Source organism: Diabrotica virgifera, chromosome 7 (assembly GCF_917563875.1).
Source record: "Diabrotica virgifera virgifera chromosome 7, PGI_DIABVI_V3a".
NCBI lineage: Eukaryota > Metazoa > Arthropoda > Insecta > Coleoptera > Chrysomelidae > Diabrotica > Diabrotica virgifera.
Genome location: NC_065449.1, coordinates 91,244,829 through 91,261,768, shown reverse-complemented (window position 1 = coordinate 91,261,768; position 16,940 = coordinate 91,244,829). Strand labels below are relative to the sequence as shown.

General features: G+C 33.9%; 1 protein-coding gene across 2 annotated transcripts in view; it reads left to right on the top strand.

Annotated features, from left to right (window-relative positions):
* Positions 1-10,178: 10,178 nt before the first annotated feature.
* Positions 10,179-16,940, top strand: part of LOC126887830 (protein yellow-like) — a 127,134-nt gene continuing 120,372 nt past the window's right edge. The window contains exons 1-2 of one of the 2 annotated variants that reach the window (XM_050655698.1): positions 10,179-10,452; positions 15,014-15,208. In XM_050655698.1, coding sequence (XP_050511655.1) covers positions 10,437-10,452; positions 15,014-15,208 — 211 coding nt within the window. In that variant the 5' untranslated portion in view covers positions 10,179-10,436. The remainder of the gene's footprint in view (positions 10,453-15,013; positions 15,209-16,940) is intronic. The other variant, XM_050655699.1, reaches the window with a different exon arrangement.

Below are 16,940 nucleotides of genomic sequence, written 5' to 3'. Positions count from 1 at the left end.
CTTCCACGTTGCCAAGAATCTGAAACATCGACTTTTCCATTCGACAAACAAAACAGTCACCCTCAAAACCATTCCGACCATCCTAATTACCTTCTGAGAACTATACAACATTTACTCGTGTTGAAACAAAGATACTAAAATTCCAAACTTTCTCCTAAAACCACTTTTCTAGAAATTGATAATTACCTCTACCCTAAACAATCTTTTTCCATTTTAAATCAAAATACATCGTTATTTTCACTTTAATTATTCACAAAAGTCTTTAATGCTTCATCGGAAAACTCATTAAAAAAAGAAATCCACTTGCATCCAAACTAAATTCTAATAAATATTTACAGATCAATATACAGGGTGTATCAAATTTATGTGCCCGCGTTATTAAAAAAAAATTAGTTTAATTTTTATTTTGCCTTTGATTGATAAAATTGAAAACACAATATTATGTAACACATAACATTATATTAACATTATAACCTATCGAGTATTTGCTTCTGATTAAAAAAACCGAAAAATGGTTTTTGGAACAACCGCTTTTTTTGACCAGTTATAACCGCCAGGTTAAACCGTAAGTAAAAAACCGGTATAACCGAAAACCGGTTTTTTGTTCAACAACCGCCATCCCTACCTTGGTTGTTACAAATACAGTTCGCTGGAATAAGTTTTACCCCCCTGATTAACTTATTTATTTTTAGCACATAAGAAAAACGCTCGGATAGGTCGATTTTTAAAATAATCATAGTATATTATAGCGTAAATGTTTCGAACTTTACGCGATCCCTCTTCTTCAGGTGACAGGCACAACTTTGATTTTTTTAAATAGGAAAGTAAGTACATCATGTGACACCTCATTTAAAGGCTTTTTTCTACAACCGTGTTAAAAATGCAATTTTTAGAACTCCATACGTGCGTTAAAAATGCTACTTTAAAGCAGGGCCGGTTTTAGGGTTCTGAGCGCCCCTGGCAAAATAAAATTTGGCGCCCCTTCATATAAGAATATACAAATTTACTGCAAATATAAAAAAATAGGAAAAAATCAAAATTTTACCATAAAGAACTATGTAAAAATATATTTATTTAAAAAATAGTAGGATAGTTATTACTTACAATTTATCCAACATAGGGCATAGCATAGCGAGCACATTTTAAGTTCAAGCGACGAAGAAGCGAGGTAAAAGATAAATGCACATTATCAACAACCAGTAAAAAATGTGATAAATAACTATTTAGATGGAAAATAAGCCACAATTAAATTGAAAAAAATAATTTTATTATCGTTTCGACGCCCAAATCGGGTGTCGTTGTCAAAATACTACTAAATTAAACAAAAATGTTGTTGCTTAGTAAAAAATTCGTCTAATAATTTATTTAATCTGACTCATTTATATCATTTAGTGTGTATAAATCTTCTACAAGACCAAAAAACATGTTGATTGTGCGCAAGATATAGCTGCATCCCCAATAACTAAATTGAGGGAGTGGCATCCACTTAGCATAAAATAACATGCGGATATTCTTTGCAAACGCGAGCTTGTACATCTTTATTTTTTCTCTTCCCTTTAGAGCCGTTGTGATATCCTTGGCCTTACAATCATCTATGCAAATTCAAATAAAATCATTCATTATTTTTTTTTATTATCTCATGAGCTTTTTATTATCTCTATGACTCGATACCTATAGAACCAAGCTATGGTTTTAGGGATCGAGTTACTAGGACAAACAATATGCTGCATACTAAAATTAAACCCGGTACTGTGGGATAAGAACATCAGTATAAAAACAAAAAGAAGAATATAATATAACACCATGACAAAAAGTATTCTGAATAATGGGTGTGAAAATTGAATAAAGAATACGAAAACCAAATGCAAAATAAGAGCAACAGAGATCGAATACCTAAGTAGAAGCTGTAGAAGGGATAGAATAAATAACATAGAGATTAAGAAAATAATGGTAATGAATTCAAGGGATAATAGACAACATAGAACAAAAGAGATTAACCTGGTACGGACATGGCAGAAGAGCAGACCAAAATCGTTGATAAACAGAATAACAGATTGGAGCCCGATAGGAAGAAGGAAGAGAGACAGACCCCGAAAATCTTTTAGAGATAAAATGGACGAAGCAATATTAGAAAAGAAACCTGCAGGACTGGAAAAACAGAAAGAACTGAAAATAACGGTCAAGTGAAATAATACAGGAAAAACTATGGAAATCCAGGGTGGTCAAGAAAAAACAGGATGTTTCTAAATAAATGCAACAAACTTTAAAGGGTAATTCTATATGAAAAAATAATGACAGTTTGCTCTATAAGCCTATGTCAGCAAATACTTCGTTTCCGAGATATGGGGTGTTGACATTTTTCTTACAAACTGACGATTTCTTTATTGTTCTAAAACCGGTTCAGATATGCAAATGAAATTTGATGTGTTTTAAGAGGTAATTATTGCGCATTTTTTGACATAAAATTAATAATTTTATATCTACTGTTGAAATGGTGTGAATTTTTTTAAAGAAAAACATAGTACGCCACTGAGATATTTCAAATAACAAATCATTTTGGAATTACTCGTTCAATTTATGATATATACAAAAATCTATTATTCCTGTTTTTCATACGTCGTTCGTGCCGTTTTTATGCAAAAAGTGAAACATCTTAACGCGTACAAAGTATTCGAAATAAATTTCTATATATTCATATTATTATGAAAAAGAACTTGTCAATTCTAATTCATATAGATATACCTGGTTTGTTTTTTTTTTATTTCAAATTACACACCCACGGACACACGACAATGTTGATAAAGCAAAGTTTACAGAACAGGAAGACAAAAATATCTAACCATTGAGGCTATAATGACAAGTAGCAGTATAATAATATCACTGACTATTCATAAATTTGTTGATACTTCGTAAATCTGATCTTCGTGTATTTTAAGTATGTATGTATAACATTGTAATACCATAAAAGTGATAGGTATTACCTGACAAAAATGACCTTTAAAAGCCATAGCAGTTTTTAGGTTGCATTATTTTTATTAGAGAATTTTTGTGAGCTAGAAATAGTTTTCTTATTGTTACAATTATTTAATATTAATTGTCTTAGGAGTAATCTTAGCCCAAAGATAATCTATAAAGTCCAAAAAAATAGTGAATGTAAAAAATATTATATTTTTTTTTTGTTTAGCTAATGCCTCGACAACTAATGGCCATTGGCATGGTAGGTACGGTAATTTTGAACAGTTAGGTACCTAGTGTCATGTGTAAGTAGTGTGGGTGTTGAGTAAGTGGCTTGTTACTTTGCAATGTCGACGTCATTGTCTTTGCAAAGAGACGCTAATTGTATCCGAACGTCTGCGGTCCCTCCGGTGAGAACCGATCCCACGAGGACAGAAACTATATTCATTTATTAATTTATAATAAATGAAAAATTTCCGACCCTGGTGAGATTCGAACCCACAACCTTTCGGATTTTTTCGATCCAAAGGCAGGCGCTCTTACCACTGAGCCACGGAGGGGGGTAAATATTATATTTATATATCAGCGTCTCTCAAAATTTGGCGCCCCCAAATTCTGGCGCCCCGGGCGGTCGCCCGGCTCGCCCGCCCCTTTATCCGGCGCTGCTTTAAGGCACTAGTGCTTTAAAATTTTTATGGCACTGCAATTCGTATTGATCGTATAGGCAATTTTGATGTAATGTCAAAAAATATAAAAGTCAGTCAAGTTCAAGTAAAAGTTTTTGTAGATATTGTCCTGTAATTACGTTTGTAGAAAAAATATTGCATGATATGCGTGTTAAAAAGTGCATTTTTTAGGCACTCATGTGAATTGCAGAACTCGCTGTCGCTCATTCTGCAAACTTTCACATGCGTGCCTTAAACGTGTACTTTTAACACTTATATCATAAATAACTATTGAAATACTGATTACAAAAATTTATAGTATTTTAAGCCTTTCTGAGAGCATATGCGCAAAAATTTCGCTCGAATTATTTTTAAATGCGTTCATTTTTTTTGAATACTGAGAAAACCTTAAGTATTTTAAAAAAATTTAAACGCAGAAAGAAATATTACTGTATTATCCATGGTCGAAAGTCCTTGAGAACTTCTATAATATTTATTTTAATAAGTCACAGGGGTGAAAAAAAATAGTCTGATATTTAATTTTAAATATATATTACAAAAGAAACTTTTTGTTCATTATAAGGGACTTTCTGCCCTCGGGAATAATGTAGTCTTCTATTTTGCGTTTAAATATTTTAAAAATACCTATTAGTTATCTCAGGATTCGAAAAAAATAAATGCGTTTAAAAAGAACTCGACCGAAATTTTGCGCCTACGCTCTCAAAAAGGATTAAAGTATTAAACATTTTTGTACTGTTTGAATTTATGCGACGATTGACGATCCACTGTTTTAAAGATTGGTTGAACAGATGTTGCCAGTTGTATGGTCCTCACTATGTGTATCGTAAGTTATTCAACAGGGCATAGAATATACATGGTTAGAAAATATACGCCAAAGTCAGCGCCTCTATGCGGAAAATCTCTGAACTAAAAATTGGTGGACCATACAAAGTGAGGTCCCACTTTTTTTTGTAAAAAAACAGTGTTTGCTATCAGTACATGTCTACGAAAAAGTCTTACATTGATTGACTAAGTGAGGTCCGTATACTGGACCTCACTTTGTACAGGACCTCACTTCAACCGCAGTTTCTTTTGATATGTGGCTCACTTCATACGCTGGGAGTAAATATATATATATATAGGTATATATATATATATATATATATATATATATATATATATATATATATATATATATATATATATATATATATATATATATACAAGAAATACTGGATATTAGTGACTGTCGATATAAACAAACAACTAGTTTATTAGGGTTGCAGTCAGAAGGTTGGCCAGGATGTTAAAGAAACACTCTTTTGACTTTTTGTCTAGCTTTCGGAATGGTTTTATTCCTTTTTCAAGACTCTGTAATATAGATAAAAAGAAATATGTAAATTTTTTATAAAATATCACAATTCGTCAGTTCAACTTACTAGTCGTTGAGATTATTTAAAAGCTTTATGACCCTCAACAATACTAACACAAACATAGAATACAGAAAATAATGGACAAAATACATTCTAAAATTTGGTAAGGATGGTAAATTTTTATATTTATTCTATGACATCTTTTGATGGTGTGTTTTAACTCTGATACATAGAGAACAGAAAGAAAAAACAGTCAGATTAAAATGTAATTAGGTGTTTTTAATATTGTATTTATTTTCAAAAAACCAATAGGCCCATACTGGGTAATTTTTATTTTTAAATCTGTCTTAATGGTATGCAACCTGTTATGCACACAGATGTATTGTGTAGTGCATATGTATAAGAAATATTTATTTTATTTTTGATGTTTTTCCAGTAAGTAACAATAAATATTGCTCAGTTTATCTATGTCAGACTTTTTATTTATGCAAGACTTACTGTTTTATCAAACACATTTCCAAGAAAACACGTTTTGAATGGTTTGTTTCTTTGGCCAAAATACATGAATCTTCGAAATTAAACTCATGTTTCAAAGTTAATGCATGTTCTGTAAGTGCACATGCATTTATTTTATTGGTTTTTATATCACTACGATGTGAGATCACCCTACTGTGGAAATTGCGAGATGTTTCCCCGATGTATACGTTGTTACAATTGGAACACGGTATGGAATAAACAACATTCGAAGACTCTTGTCTTGTGAAGGGATCCTTTGTTTTTGAGTATAACTTAGATACCGTTTTCACGTTCCTAGTTGAAATTTTTAAGCCATTAACATTTCTGAATTAGCTTAGGTGTCAGAACTGGAATGTAGGGCAAGGAACCAAAAGTTATTTTAGGTGGTATTACTGATGTGTTGTCGCTGTCTGTCAATGTCAATTGTCGGACCTCATTATTATGAAAATTTTGTTTACCAGAAAATTGAGAAAGAAAAGGAGAACCGAAAATGAGTTTATTTAAAAGCCCTATGGGATATGAGTTCTCTAGTAGTATAGATCTCAACTTTTTTAGTCCCTTGTCCCTGAAATCAATGTGCGACAAGTTTATAACCCTACTATATATATATATATATATATATATATATATATATATATATATATATATATATATATATATATATATATATATATATATGTATATATCAATATTGATAAATATCAGAGAAAAATGAACAGTAAATAAAAATTGTTTCCCCTACCTTTCTCCAAACATGTAGAGTTTCCAATAATAATTTCCTTAAATAATCACTTTACAGTGTGATAAAGTTTATAAAGTTCACAAAATACAGCAAACGAAATCCAAATGAATCCAAAATAGACAAAATACGACGATAAACAATGAAATGAAATGATATTACAAACATAACCTCTGTAACCTGTAACTTTTTGTTGTATGCCAACCAGAAGTCACGTGGTTTGGATTGCCTAAATACATAATATACACGCGCGGCAAATTTGAAAATGAGTGCAAATTTAATAGTAAATGGCCTCTCTTAAAATATAGGACATTGGTAGTATGTTCATAGAATGTTTTGTGGTAACATTCCACGAATAACTTAATCAGATGTTCACCGAATGTTCCTTGAATGTCCAGGACATTCAAACATTAATAGAACTTTGATAGTACATTCCTGGAATGTTTTGTATTGTTAGGGCTGTAGGTCATTACTGGAAGAAGACATTGATCGAAGACTTTTCGCTTAACATTGCTCTCTTTAAATACATTTTTTAGGGACCCATATGCTCCTCATCCATATCATATTCTTCTTGATACCTCAATTTGTATTATTCAAACCTTTTAAAGGAAAACCAAGATGGCGGTTTGTGCTCAAACTCTCTGCTTAAGGACTTAAATAATTTTTGCAATTGCGTTGTCTTACAACTTCTTCTAAGCAAATTTTTTCGTGCGGTCGATATTTTCTAAAATAGTGACTAAGTAGGTATAATTATTGAATTATCTTGTTAAATTTACACGATATAAATGGATAAATGCGCATAAACAAAATTGAGAGAACTAAGTTATACACAATTTTGATTTCATTGATTTTTTGTGCTACATTCAACGTTTAAGGACCTACGTCTATATCAATCCTAACGAGACACAAGCGATTAACGAACCCTAGACGCTGACGTTATCAGCAATAAGTCATAAACAAAAACAAACCTAAGTCCTTAAGTATTGATTTTAGCGAAAAAACGAAAGAGATCAAAATTGTACAAAATATAATTCTCTCCATATTTGTTTATGTACCATTATGTCACAAATATATTAATAAACGAGATTAATTCAATAATTATGCTTCCCCTCCCCTTCCACTATTTCCCCACTTGGAAAATATTGACTGAACAAAAAAAATTGTAAAAAAGAGATTGTAGAAAATCGCATTTGCATCGCATAGTTTCAGTTCCTACCATTTTTGTCGAAATATTGACAATGGCGGATGTTCGAATATTCGACCATGTAAAAAAAATATTTTTTATAAGTAAGTCCATCTTTGAAATGCAACACTGTCAACAGTGTAAATGTAAGGACAATTTAGTGATATGTGTGTGTGTCTCAGCTCAAAAGACATGTGGCTCGGGAAGACTTTCTCTTCGAGACCTCAAGTGCCACCCCCGCTTCCCTCTTGGCCCCATTGATGGACCAGTGCAAAATCGCCTTTTTATGGCAGTGTGCCGCAGGCCGAGGTCCATGCGACATGCCTGTCGCTCCCTCAAGAAATTGGACAGTGCCTCAGTACGAGATCTCAGACTCAGCAACACACCGTTGCCAGACTCGACTCTCAAAAGTGTAAGTTGTGATCCAGTTCAAGGTGGTTGCAACACGCTCGTTTGCTCCCTTAATCCACATAAAAGTGTTTCGATAGGTCCGGTAGGGACCCCCGTTGCCACTCTCTCAAAAACCTCAGAATAACACCCTGTTGCTCGTAGTGCTCACAGTGTGAGCAAGCAGTTACGCTGAAAAATATTGTGCCTTAGTTTCAGCAGCAATCGAGCAGCTTTATGGTGCAGCAATCGAGTGTCAATAGTGCTCATTTTTTTGTGCGAATAAGTGTTTCAGTTTGCATCACCTGCACCTGTGATAGCAATTATTTTTCTATTATCACCAACTGCAACGGTGCAACGTTGCCGTTGCCATACTTCCACAGCCAGGAATTTGGTACCAGCGGATGTGTTGATAGACAGTATAGTGCGCACACACAGACATTTCAAAAGACTCACACTAGTAAGTAATATAGTAGTATATATAGTAGTTTTGATTTCTTTGAATGCTCGTTTGTTTTGATTCTTTTTTATATGTGTTGTTTGTTTTCCCTTCATTTCCATTTGTTATTTTCCAGTTTTTTTTTGTGTTTCTGTACAATAAATTATTTAGTATCCTTCGTACAAACTCTTTTGCACCATAGTTCTAGAAACCCTCTCACCTTTGATTACAGGTACAGGTAGATAACCTCACACTTAATTTAGAACCAGCATCTATAGTAACTACAGTCTCTCTCTTTGTCTAGGACGTCCTATATGAACGTCCTATTGTCATGTTGTGACAGTATTATCTCAACAGCTGATATGTTGAGCAACAACGGTTCTCCTAAAATCAAGATGGTGACTAACGCAAAGGAACAATTCAGTCGCGATTTTAAATTTACACTACTATAGACCCACCCTATAGGTTAGAATAATAAAATTTTGAGCAGCTAGCCATTAAAGGTCAAATGCTATTCCGACTGGACTAGAAGATAAATAGAACCCCTAAAGTACGGAGAACAAGATCTGACTAAAGAACTATTAAAACTAATACAAAAAATAATAGAAAAAAACAGAATACCAGAAGAATGGAGAGCAAGCATCCTAATACCTCTCTTCACAAAAGGAGACAAATCGGTCCCGGAGAATTACAGAGGAATTACCTTATTAAACACAACTTTAAAATTAACAACCAAAGTGATAACAAACAAACTGAATGAAATTATAACATTAGCAGAAGAACAACAAGGTTTTAGGTCGGGAAGATCATGCACTGACGCTATATTTGTAATGAGGCAAGTTCAAGAGAAATCGTTAGAATACAACAAACCGGCATATTTATGTTTCGTGGACCTTAAAGACGCATTTGACAGAGTCAAATTGAACGACGTTATCGATTTGTTGTGCGCAAGGGAGGTACCTCTAGGAATATTTAAAACGATCGAAATCATCCACCAGAACAACACAATAAAAGTAAAAGTAGAAGATGAACTAACTGACCCAATTGAAGCTGGCAATGGGATAAGACAGGGGGATTCCTTGAGTCCTTTACTGTTCAACCTGGTCATGGATGAAATAATAAAAAAAGTAAGAAATAAAAAAGGATATTAAATGGGAGAAAAACAACTAAAATAATCTGCTATGCAGACGATGCAATCCTAATCTCTCAAAGTGAAGATGATTTACAATGTATCCTGCACCAATTTAACATAACCGCCAGAAAATGTACCATGTTAATTTCCCCAAAAAAGTCAAAATGCATAGTTATAACAGCAAATCCAATAAGATGTAAGTTGGAACTGAACGGTGAGATAATAGAACAAGCGTTGGAGTTTGGATATCTAGGAATCACACTATCTAGCTACGGAAGGCTCGAAACAGAAGTGAAAGATCAAGTGAATAAAGCAAACAGATCCGCAGGTTGCCTGAATGACACAGTATGGAGAAATAAAAATATCGGAAAAGAAATAAAAGGCAGAATTTACAAAACAGTCATCAGACCAATAATGACATACGCGGTAGAAACACGACCCGACATGACACAGAGAGGACAAAAAGATTGCTCGAAACAGCAGAGATGAAAACCCTTCGAAAAATCGATGGTAAGACTCTATGGGACAGAGCAAGAAGTGCAGATGATATACGACGGAGATGCAAGGTGGACAATATTAATAACTGGGTAAGAAACAGAAGAATATAATGAAATGAACACATAAGACGAATGGCAAAAAATAGAGTAGACAGGACAGCGAGAGACGGTTCCCCAATAGGAAGAAGATCAGTTGGAAGACAACGAAAACGATGGAACGACAACTTACTAGAGGCACATTGAGAAACAAACAGAGTCATGTCTATACAAAAAGAAGAAGAAGAACATACAGAAGAAAAGAACATCCTTTAATAAAATTTTCTCTCCGGCAATGCAAAAATATTGTATGAGTACAGGTTATTGTCGGTATAGCACTTAATATTCATCATCTCGATTTTATGTTTTTTCTTTATTGAGAACTCCCTGACAGGCAATACAAGAACCAGAATTTTTATGTAACCTTTAAGTGGCTTGCTTTGAACCGGTCATTAAGATTCCTACCTTAGTTGTGTTAAACAGAAAGATAGAACGGAAGTGTGTGTATTTTGAAATGATTTCTTTTACAAGTAAGTAGGTGACTATAATATTGTTTTATTAAATAAACATGATATTAATAGTCGTGACAAGTATGGCTGAAGCGTCATACTGAAACAAAACGAAAATAGTAAAGTTAAACCACCAAAAGTATAAAAGCACTTTACTACTACTACTCCATTGAACAAAATTCATATTTTTTGACATGCTTACCTCGTGTAAAATTAATCGCAATTGATATCAGATGGTTGAATCTTAGATTCTAAACGATGCAGAGCATTTCATGAGGAATAACTTCTTTTCGTAAAATTCATAATAATGAATCTTTCAATAGGTTTCAAATTACGCAGACATACTGTATAAGACCTCAAAAAAATTGTTTTTGAACATTTATTACTGTTTAGGCTTGTTATTAAACATATTTCAGGTAAGTTGTACAGAAAAAAGTTTTGATGACTTTGTATAAACACTTTTTAACTGATAATTTTCGGTTCTTTATTACATTTTTTTTATCTTTCTTAATTTTCTCAAAATGTTTGTTTTATTTTTTAAGTAAAATAATTTAGTGCATTTAAAGACTATATCGGGAGTCTTGTTCTAGTATTCCTACGAGTAAGACGTGTGCCAAGTATAATTAAAATCTAGTTTACCTTATCAGTAGTAATTAGTGTAATTGATTTCGATTTAATGGTGTATTTTAAAAAGGTATTTCTGGACAAAATTTGTACGTATTGTTTTCGTTATATTATTAAACCATTATAAATTATATTTAAATTATAAAAAGTACATACCAGCGGCTGGTTTCACCAGTTTGCTGGTTCTTGCTGACCATCTAACGCTTATGGCGTCAGAAAACCCTCCAGTATGCCATTTCTGCAATACTCTCCTTTCCATTAAACATATAATAATGGACTGCTGTCAGTTTGATTTTTCTAGAAACAAATTCAAGTTAAAAGGGAATCTAAAAGACATCCTCAGTGTTCCAAACGGTTTTGATTGTGTTCTAAAATTCCTAAAATAAACACGTTTATTCCAACTAATCTAACCAGTGCAGTGTTTAATCTATAAGTTTTATTGTTTGGCTTCACTAATAAGAACTGATCATACCAAATGTATATTTGTATTTATAATGTATGTATAATTTGTATCTATATTATTTTAAACTGTTCCCGTGTCAACGACCAGTAGCTGTCCAGACACGTTAATTAAAAATAAAAAAAGACTATATCTTAAGATTTAAAAAACACCTATATAATAATTTAAATATATCCATTTCAACTTGAGTAGTATCCTCTTAAATTGGTAATAATTCTGTAAAACTACGAATTATTGAAAAATTACATTTTTTGAGACGTCGCGTCGCGTCGTGTCATTTGAACTAAATTTTTGAGATTTTTTTTGAATAAAACATCATTTAGTAAGATGTTTGAAAAGTGTATTGTGCAAATTTTAGAGTTTTATTTCTAAACTTTTATAAGTTACACATTTTTAAAACATTTTTAAACAAAATTCATGTTACAGTTTCCGCCACCGTACTTATGCGGTTATGCCTATATTTTTTTTCTTTTTATTACAACTTTAAGACAGTTATGTTTTTTTTTTCATTTCTAATTTGTAAAATTTAATTTGATCTATTAGTTAAATAATTATAATAAATTAACTTAAACACGCACTGCGTCAAACGCTGCTATACAGTGCGCCAATGTTTGTGAGAGAGCCGACTTGAGCGTTATAAATAAAAAATTATGGAAGCTGTAGATTTAATTTTAGAAAATCCTTTATATAAGTTTTTTTTTTGTAAAAGTACCCCGTACAAACCTTATGGAAATTAGGTCCCAGTGGATTTAGTTCATACTTTGGGAAAATACTCTTTGAAGCATTGTGATGAAAAGTTCACATGGGCACAACTCGATCGTATGGAGGATTTTCAAGATATAGAGGCACAAACTCAGAAAATTATAAGATTTACTGGGTATTTCAATTCTCTGAGTTACTGGTTATCTGTCAACATGTAGAAGTTTGGATCAAAGAAAAGTACTAGAAGTCCAGGATTTTTTTCTGGCTATCCAATGGCGACCTTTACTTTGACCTTGACTTTCAACGGACGTCATCTTCTAGAGTTTCGAGGGTTTTCGGTATTTAATTGATGCAAATGAATTACTGGAGGCTTTTTTTGAGGTCGCTAAACACGAATATACCACCAGAACCGACTTCCGGAGCACCTGGTTTCCAAAGTCAATGAAAGGGGCTCCTGGAGTTTCGAGGGTCTTCGGTACTACATTAATGCAAACGGATTAGTTATAGGTTTTTGGGGTTGTTGAACACGAATACGTGATCAGCACAGACACAGGAGCACTAGGTGACTAAGACAGGTTATCATCTGGAGATTCGGAGAAATCAAATGGATGGATCAAATGGATTAATCTTAGGTTTTGGGGTTGCTGACATGCATACACTATCAGATCTGACCCACGAATCACATTGTGCCTACAGCACGTCATCTACTGGAGTTTCAAGGGATTTCAGCATTACATTGATAAAGACGGATTACTCATGGCTTTTTAGGGTCGCTGAATGCTAATACGCCATCAAATCCGACCCACGGAGCACCTAGTGCCTAAGGCTATTCATCTTCTTGAGTTTTGAGAGTTTTCGGCATTAAATTGATACGAATGGATTACTCATGGCTTTTTGGAGTTGTTGAATATGAATACGCCATCAGAACAGACACCGGAGCACCTATACCCTAAGGCACGTCATCTTCTGGAGTTTCTAGAGTTTACTAAATTGATGCAAACGGATTCGTAGATTGGTACACAACGAGTACTCGGAGGCTTTCTGAGTTGCTGTTCAAAGAAAGCGTACAAATTGGTGAAAAGTTTTTTTTCTATTTGTATATTTTTATTAAAATAACTATGTTGTGCTATTCAATTGTTTTAATTATTTATAAATATAAACTCAATTTATATCTGACAATGTTTTTCCTTCATTTATTTTAAGATGGATTTACTTATTCTATTTTGATAGTGTTATTCGTCGTGGTCACTAGATACTCCAGAGTCTTTTATCTAAGTCATATTCGTGTTCAGCAACCCCAAAACACAAGAGTAATCCGCTTGTATTAATTTAGTACCGAAAACTCTCGACACCACAGAAGATGACGTGCCTTAGGCACCAGGTATCCCGGTGTCTGTTCTGATGGCGTATTTGTGTTCAGCAGCCCCAAATACACATGAGTAATACCCATCTGCATCAATTTAATGCAGAAACCTATCGAAACTCCAGAAGAAGACCTGCCTTAGGCACCAATCACGTTCAGCAGCCCCAAAAAGCTGTGAGTAATCAGCTTACATTAATTTAGTACCGAAAGCTCTCGAATCTCCAAAGCATGACGTGTCTTAGGCACCAGGTACTCCGATGTCTATTATGATGGGGTATTCGTATTCAGCAACGCCAAAAACTTATGAATAATCCGTTTGCATCAATGTAGTACCGAAGACCCTCGAAACTCTATTAGCCCCTTTCATTGACCTTGGAAACCAGGTGCTCCGAAAGTCGGTTCTGGTGGCATATTCGTGTTTAGCGACCTCAAAAAACCCTCCAGTAATTCATTTGCATCAATTAAACGTCGAAAACCATCGAAACTCTAGAAGATGACGTTCCTTGCAGTGGCCCTGGCCACCACCTCCTCCGGAGGTCAATTTTGATGGCATATTCGTGTTTAGCAATCCCAAAAACCCATGAATAATCTGTTTATATCAATTTAATGCGGAAAATCCTCGAAACTCTAGAAGATGACGCCCATTAAATTTCAAGGTCAAAGTAAAGGTCGCCATTGGATAGCTAGGAAAAAATCCTAGACTACTAGTACTTTTATTTATTCCAAACTTTTACATGTTGCCAGATAACCAGTAACTCAGGGAATTGGAATACCCGGTAAATCTTATAATTTTCCGAGTTTGTGCCTCTATATCTTGAAAATCCTCCATTCGATCGAGATGTGCCCATGAGAACTTTTTATCAGGATGCTTCAAAGAGTATTTTCCCAAAGTATGAAACTAAATCCACGGGACCTAATTTCCATCAGGTTTGTGCGGGATACTTTTCTGAATTTTTCAATGGTCAAAACAGGATTTTTTTAAAATTTATATTTTCGTAGGTATTTAAAAAACAACCCATTTCGCAGTTCATTTGTTTAATAAAAAGTGAATCATCCACTTTGGAGAACTTTTTGATATGTTGTTTATAAAACATTTCTTAATGAAATTACAAAAAGTTCTATCTTTTCCGGTTTTTTCCGTAATCAAAAACTTCATTGACTACCCTAAATATTAATTTGTGATTGTTGTTAATGTAGTCACCAAAAATGCAGTATCTTTTATAAATTTATGTATAACAAGACACCGCATATAAATCTACATCAACTATACAGGTAAAATTGCTGACCTTCGGAAAAAATTATGCTGAACTAGACAGGTCAACAGTCTGGACTTAAGAATTTATACCAGGTTACACGGAAGTCTGACAAACGATATTTGCTACTGAAATTAATGAACTTTAGTACAAATTGTGTATTACCTTCTTATTTTTTAGGGATAGTTATAATTACCTTCGTAGGTAACGTGGTCGTTTGTTCGACACAAAAACGTGATTTTTCTACTATTTTTAAATGGACCCAACTAGAATTTGATTATCCATCATCATATGAAAGAGACAAAGATATTCTAACAGGTAATTTTTTGCCTGGAAAACCAGCTCCCATCGATGTTGACGTTTATTATAATACAAGTGAGTACCTACCTACACATTTTTTTATAATAATTAATTCTACGTTTATGTGTTCTACGTTAATTAAGTCGCGAAATATTTAATGATTCCTGATTTCTCTTATCATCATCTTCAAATTGTAATTCCTCTTCAACTTATTTAACCCTTTCGCTTTTAAGTCACAGGTTGAAGACGTCTTTCGACGTCATCTGCAGCGAAAGGGTTTTAACATAATCAGACATAATTCAATAACTTCCTTTTTAAGTTTTTCTTGCGTTTCACGAATTTTTAAGTGTTTTAACTGACTTACTTACTTACTTGTTCCCCTTCACTCCATGCGGAGCATAGAGCGTCAACTGTCTGCCTCCATTCTGTCTTATCCTTTTCACTAATCTTTATTTCTTCCCAGGTTTTCCCAATAGCGTTAATTTGTTTCTCAACACTTCTTTTCCACGTTTCTACGGGTGTACCTGGTCTTCTCTTTCCATGTGGCGTGTATTCTAGGCTTGCCTCGCTATGTCTGTGTCAGGTCTCCTTAGTGTGCGCCCCATCCAACTCTATTTCCTTTTGCATATTGTCTTAGATGTAGGTTTCTGATAAGTTCTTGTCCATAACTCTTGGTTTTATATGCGGTTGGGCCAGTAAATGTTAAGAATCTTCCTTACGTATTTATTTATGGACACCTGCATCTGTCCGATACATTTTCTTAACACTTTCCAAGTTTCTGCTCCGTATAGTAACACAGTCTTCACGTTGCTGTTGAATAATCTTATCTTGGTTTTACTTGTCTTCTGACGTGAGGTCCACACTTCTCTTAGAATATTGAATGCGGTTTGAGCTATTTCTAGTCTCCGTTTTACGTCCTTCTCCGTCACTCATTTGTTGTTCAAAATACTGCCCAAGTAGTTAAATTTCTCTACCGTTTCTAATTCCGTGCCTCCCAGTGATATTCTCATTTCTCTTGGTGTATTTATTTTCATTATCTTAGCTTTTCTGACGTTTATGTTAAGTACGACCTTCTTCCCTGCCACTGCTACTTTTTCAGTTTTGCGTTGCATGTGTTGTCTTTTTTCTAAGGCATATGTCATCTGAAAATTCCAAGTCCTCAAGTTGGTTAAAAACATTCCATCTTATTTGTGTCTTATTTCTAGTAGCCTTAGACATGATCCAGTCGATTACTATCAGGAATAAGGTCGGAGAGAGCACACAGCCTTGCCTTACTCCTGTACCAATATCTATTTGTTCCGTTAACTTCCCTTCGTAGACTATGCGTGCTTTCTCGAAGTCTATAAAGTTCAAATATAGCTTATTCTGCCACTCTAATGATTGTTCTATAATCGTTCTTATCGTACAAATGTAGTCAATGCAGGATCTTCGTGCCCGGGATCCAGCTTGGTTTTTTCTTATAACTTTATCAAATTCCTTCTTCATTCTTTCAAGCATGATTCGGGTCATTATTTTGCTTGTTGTGCATACCAGGGTGATCGGCCTCCAATTTTCACATTTGGATGTGTCACCCTTCTTAAGAATTTTTACATTTAAGCCTTGCGTCCATTCTCTGGGTAGTTCTTCGGTTCTCCAAATTTTATTTAAAAGTGTTTACAGTATAGAGATGGACGTTTCGATGTGTGCTTTGATTAACTCAGTAGGGATATTGTCTATTCCGGCAGCTTTTCCTCTTTTTAATTGTTTAATTATTGCCTCTTTTATCTCTTCATGGGTGAATTCTTCGGTGTTCATGTTCATTGGTTGT